Raw genomic sequence first — 6,094 nt, forward strand, 5'->3', positions numbered from 1 at the left:
GGATTCTTCCAAGAAGATCCCTAAGGAGGCTAAAGTTAGCTCTCCTGAAGTCCATGGTTACAATCTTACTTGCTATCCTGCTTCCTCCTTGCCCCCTACTGAACTCCACAATCTCATAGTTACTGCAGCCAAAGCTGCTCCCAACCTTCACATCTTCAACAGGGCCTTCCCTGTTTGTATGAGGTTGAGCAGCACACCATTCCTCATGGGATTCTCCACTACCTGTGACAGGAAGTTGTCATCAATGCTTTTCAGGAACCTCCTGGACTCTTTGTGCTTTTCTTTGTTGCTCCTCCAGCAGATGTCATGGTAGTTAAAGTCCCCCACAAGAATCAGGACCTGTGACTGTAAGGCTGCTTCAAGCTGTCTGTAGAAGGCCTCATCCACTTCCTCCTCCTTATCAGTTGGCCTGTAGCAAACACTGACAACGGTGTCACCCTTACTAGTCTGCCCTTTTATGCTAACCCAGAAGATCTTGACTTGTTCATTATCCACCCCAAGACAGAGCTTGATTCATTCCAAGTGTAACCTCACATAGAGGGCAATTTCACCACTGCATCTTCCTGGTCTGTCTCTCTTAAACAGCGTGTAGCTGATGCCGAATTTCTGCCCCAACAGGCATAGGAAACTGCTCAGAGACAAGTTTTAAGTCTTTCAGTAGCAAGGTATTTATTTAAGCAACGTTGGGGAACCCCCGGCTAGTGCCAGACACAGAGTTCCAAAGTAATCAGTGGACAGTGTGACTATTTATACAATTTTTGTAAGAGATTACATCATTTTTACATGCACAAGATTGCAACATTTCATTATAATATTCATAGCAGGTGGAGTCGGGGCAGAGTCTGGGCGGAGTCATCCCTTTTGGGGAGATGTGCAGGGGGAGATCCTGTTCTTCAGCCTCCAGGCCGGGGTCTTTCGACTCTTCTTCATCAGTGAACTCTTTACCTTTCCTTAATTTTGCTGACTCTAACGTGTATTTGTCAGGAGTTTTTGGATCCTGGCCCTCTCCTTTCCTCTTTATCTCTCGTGTCCTTGCTTATGTCTATTTAAGTATGTATGTTAGCATTTTAATGATTTCTGTTTTCCTGTATTTTTATTTTATGTTCTTTTATGTCAGTGTGTCCCTATTCTTTTGGCAAAGTGTTATTTTCCTCTAACCTTGAATTTTGTTTCTTTTAGTTCTTTTATTCAGAGCATGCATTCTGAGTTAACTCTTTCAGGGTCCTGCTCTGTTTCATAGCCCTTCATTACAACATTCCAGTCATGTGAGCTATCCCACCATGTCTCCATAATCGCAATGGGATCAAAGTCCTGTGACTGCACATAGATCTTTAGTTTCTCATGCTTGTTCCCCATACTGTGGATGTTGCTGTACAGGCACTTTATAAAGGTATTTGAGTGTGTCAATATCCCAATGGGGGTGCAAGGAGATGCCCCGGAGTCCTGTCTAGTGGTTATGTCTTAAGCTGCTTGTACTTGCATAATATTCCCTCTTAAGTCTCCTTTTGCTCCTTGGAGGGTTACTATAGTTGTCCTCTTCCTCCATCTTTCCTGGTTTGAAGCTTGTCTTACCAGGTTGGCCATTCTATTGGCAAAAACACAAATTTTCCTTTGTTTGCCTTTGCTAGAAATATGTAGCACAACATGTATTGGTGGAGGTAGGTTAAATACTTTTTTTTTTTTGGAAAAACAGCAAACCTTTTTGGGAATTCGAGGAAAATGCTAAATTTATTTCTTTTAATGTTCATGGTTTCACTAGCAACAGCCACTAGCAACTTAAACTTCTTGAATTCCAAAGGATGAAAGGCATTTAATTTTAATGAAGTAGAAAAAATGTTAGGATCAAACATGCTTTAGAATTTTAACTGAATAATAGAATTATGGAATCATTTAGGTTGAAAAAGACATTTAAGATCATTGAGTTCAACCATTAACCTAATACTGCTAAGGCCAGCACTAAACCATGTCCCTAAATGTCTCATCTACACATCTTTTAAATCCTTCCAGGGATGGTGACTCTACTACTGCCCTGAGCAGCCTGTTGGAATGCTTGACAACCCTTTTACTCAAAAAAACTTTCCTAATATCCAACTAAACCTCCTCTGGTGCAATTTAAAGCCATTTCCTCTTGTCCTATTGTTTGTTACTTTGGAGAAGAGACTGACCCCCACCTTGCTACAACCTCCTTTCAGGCAGTTTTAGACAGAGATAAGGTCCCCCTGAACACCCTCATCTCACTCAGATGCTCCTCATAAGACTTGTGCTCTAGACCCATTGTTGTGAATGAGTGTTTTGCTGGCTTAAAGAAACACCAGCAAAGGTATTGGCAAAAGCAGGGTTTAATTTGAATTTGTGAAAATGCAACTTTATAGAGTTTGTTGGCAAGGTTCACTCTATTACTTACTGGACAGATTAAAACATAATGTTAGGATCCAATTATTAAAAGATGCCTCTGCCTGAATTAAGGTTCAAACAAGACCATATGCCAAAGTCAATAGTACGGATTTTATTTAACAGTAAATATGAGGTAGAGAGAGAGAGAAGGGAATGGGGGGAGAAAGAGTAAGAGAGAGACAGAGATTAAGTAAATATATATCACCACCATGTGGATCTCTGCAGTGTTCTACTGGTCCATCTTCACCCTGGTCTGCTCGGTGGTGGGGGTCCTGAAGTTGTGCTTCTGGGGTACCACTTTTATACAGTCCAGGTCTTGGGTATTCATGGGGGTAGATGCCATTCCCACAACTTGGGCTGTCATGGGTTTTAAGGACTTGCTTCCTTTCTCATAGTTTGCCATGGTGGGAGTTTTGTCCAGTGTGCTTACAGTCGCAGGTGGGAATTTTTTTGGATAGGTTTCCCAGATCTACTTTACCAGGTCTAGCTTCCTGTTGTTGCTGTCTGCGCTTTCCCACAGTCTGCTGAATCTGAAAAATTTGGTATAATGAACTGCCCAGAGACTTTGATCTTTTGAGCAGCAAAGGTATTTTTTAGCAGCGCTGGGAGCAAGCCAGCTATTGCTGGCAAAACTTGCTCAAAGGTTTCACACAAAATCAGCACTTTCATACAATTTTCATACATGATTAAATGCATATTCCAATGATTACAACATCTATCTATTAATATTAATAACAGGCAGACTATAGGTGGAGCTCAGGCGGGGCTTGAGGTGGTACTTCTCTTGGCCCTCAGTTTTGGGGGTAGTTCCATCCTTCCTCCCATGAGTCTGGGGGCTTAAACTCATCTTCCTCAGCTTGACCCTTCTTCTTTTCCATTGTTCTCGACCCCCTCAATGAAGCTTGGAGAAAGCCTTGGCTTCCGGCCTGTTTCTTCTATTCAAATGTCTACCTTATCCTACTGCAACCTAATTTATTACCTCTAGGCCTATGACATGTTCTTTTACCATTCTCTTAAGTTTTGGTCCAGTAAGTAGAACAGAACAAGCACAGATCATTTTTGGATGTTAGTAGCTTGTTAGCAGGCCTAAATTTCTTAGTTAACTCTTTTGGGTCTTGTCGTGGTTTTGCTCTGGGTCAATTTGCTTTCACACCCCACACACAATTACTATTAGTTGAGAGAAGGTTTATGCAGACAAAAGAGACTGGATTTGGGGAAAATAGTATGAACATTTATTACTAGCAAAATAAAAACTACTAAAGAACTACATCTATAACAATTTTACTTAAGTAAAAGTATTATGTATTTACAGAAATACTTCTTCCTGCTTTATATCAGTCCAAGGAGGAAAAGCAGTTTCTTTCTCCATTCTCAGAGCTCCAGGTCTCTTCAATAACTCTGCAGCACTCTCATCGCAGCTGGAACTCCTTCATCTCTCTCTTGCTCTGTGTTGACCTCCAGGGATGGGCCTACCCCCCTCCTGGGCTAAGGCCGGAGGCTGGGGGTTACCCAGGCCTTGAAACCTTCAAGGTTTTTTCTTCCATGGTCTTGCAAGGGGACAATTGCCTACCATGGATCTTCTTCCACGGGATTACAGGGGATAATGGCATATGAGTCCACCCCTGTGTCCCTGTGGAGGTCCCATCCCACGGGAGAAACAGTCCTTAATAGACCTCTCCGGCATGGGTCTAGCATGGATCCCACACATGGATCCCAACATCCCTACCCGAACAGTTTTCTGCTCCAGTGTAGGTCTTCAGTGCTACACCTGCCCCCAGCCCAAGCCGGGGGAGGAGGGGGGCCCGGACTCCACTCGGGGCCCGCCACCTCCTACATGGTTGCTGCTTCTAATTTCAACTGCGCCACTAACCTTCTCTTCCGTTTTTCTTAAATATGTAATTAGCAAAGGCGTTACTGAGAGTTTTAATTGACTTCTTGTCCGGAAATCCACCTGGACAAAATCATCCTCAGCCCTGGGGGCTGGCCGGTTGGGTAAAACCACGACAGGCCTGACCTCCTGTTTCACTGCACAGTGCAATTCTGTCCTGTGTGCTAATTCCAAACCTTCATCTCCATTTAGGCCTTCGAATTAACACCTTCCTTTTTGCCATTTGTGTTTATCTGTTGTGGTGACTTATGGGAATTTCCTTCTTTGATAGTATTTTGAGGCAGTTCATTGTGCTCTTTAAGTCCTTACACATACAAAGGAAGATCAAACTAGAAGTAATTTAGAATGATTTACATGGAAGCCAGGAATGCAAAAGAGTATAGGGGTGCAACAATAATCAATTCACATGCACACAGGTAAAACCATGTGTACACCTATTTCTGTGTGTGTAAATGTACCTATCAGAAATTCCCCTCAGGTTCAGTGAAAAACATCAAATCCCTTTGTGTTTCCCAACAGGCAAGGGTTGCACCTGGATGAGCATGGAGATGGTGGTGGGGGGGGGTATATCAGCCTAGGCCTCATCATCAGTGATGGTCCTTTGAGAGTTTGTGAGCTCTGAGAGGTGTCCCACTCAGAGGGAGATGCTGACTCAGACCGCTGCAGTTCAGGAGAGCTCAAAGGGCCTCATTCATGACTGCTGTTTATAGGGTCACAGAATCATTTAGGTTGGAAAAGACCTCTGAGGTCATCAAGTCCAACCTTCAACTGATCATCATCTTCTCCTGATTGGCTTTAGTCATCAGTAAGTTTCCATCCTGGCCATAACCCAAGTCAGTAACTACTGGGCTTTTTTCCCAAAGTGCAGTAACAATGTGTCTAAGTTTAACAAGACAGGAAATGTTCTGTTAGGAGAGCAGGACATGGGAATAAACAATCAAGCTCCTCCCTCCAAGTAGTTACAACTTTGAAATTTAGAGGGTCCAGTCAAAAAGTGTGGAAAAGAAAAATAACAGCTCTTTACAAAAGAATATATATATATGTTGTATTAAATATGAGGACGGCCATGTAAATAAAACTGGGCACTCAGATGATGATGGCCTAAATTCAGCTTTATTCTCTTCATCCAGAATATTACATTGTCTTCACACAGCTGCACACACACACTGTCTCCTAGAATCTTACATACTAACACTATTCTTAGCTCTATTATCTATATTTACCACTAGCCTTCACATATGATTGGACATTCACCTCTTATTTACATTCTTTTCCATGCTGCCAGGCACTGCGGCCTTGCTGCATCCTCCGACATATATATATGAAACACAACCAACAAATAAGCAACAATCCTGTAAACCCAAATTTCACCAAAAACAATTAAGTACTTCTTTGCCTTTCAGCGCAGTTATAACCACACCCACCAGGCTGGCGCCTCCGGAGGCAGGTGGCTGCAGTTGCTCTCTGATGGCTGGCAGGGGGTTCTGTTGGGCTCTCGAGCAGCAGAGGCTGCAGTTGCTCTCTAGTGGTTGGCAGGGGGGGTGCGCTGCAGATGAACCTCACTTGGCAAATGGCGGATCTCAGCTGTGCGGGTGGTTCAAGACCTCAAGGTGGGCCCCCACCCCTTGGCCACGAAAGCAGCAGCTAGCAAGGGACAGGGATGTCAGTCCAACCATCGAAGAGCAGAGGGACCCAGGAAAAAAAGGAAAAACTCACAAGATGCTGGCAGTCTCCATGACAGCAGAGCAGAGGTGGGGTGCGGCCCCGCAAGGACTCTCTCACTGGAGAACCTACAGGAGCTTCTCTGGTCCT

At 43.6% G+C, this 6,094-nt stretch overlaps 1 protein-coding gene across 1 annotated transcript in view; it reads left to right on the top strand.

The window, feature by feature from the left end:
• Positions 1 to 5,852: 5,852 nt before the first annotated feature.
• LOC114066123 (F-BAR domain only protein 2-like) overlaps positions 5,853 to 6,094 on the top strand; it is a 72,359-nt gene continuing 72,117 nt past the window's right edge. Inside the window, exon 1 of the mRNA XM_027900562.1 lies at positions 5,853 to 5,892. Coding sequence (XP_027756363.1) covers positions 5,853 to 5,892 — 40 coding nt within the window. The remainder of the gene's footprint in view (positions 5,893 to 6,094) is intronic.

The sequence above is a fragment of the Empidonax traillii genome, unplaced genomic scaffold, assembly GCF_003031625.1.
Source record: "Empidonax traillii isolate 1590-97213 ecotype Southwest subspecies unplaced genomic scaffold, ASM303162v1 scaffold739:size655085, whole genome shotgun sequence".
In the NCBI taxonomy this organism is placed as follows: Eukaryota; Metazoa; Chordata; class Aves; order Passeriformes; family Tyrannidae; genus Empidonax; species Empidonax traillii.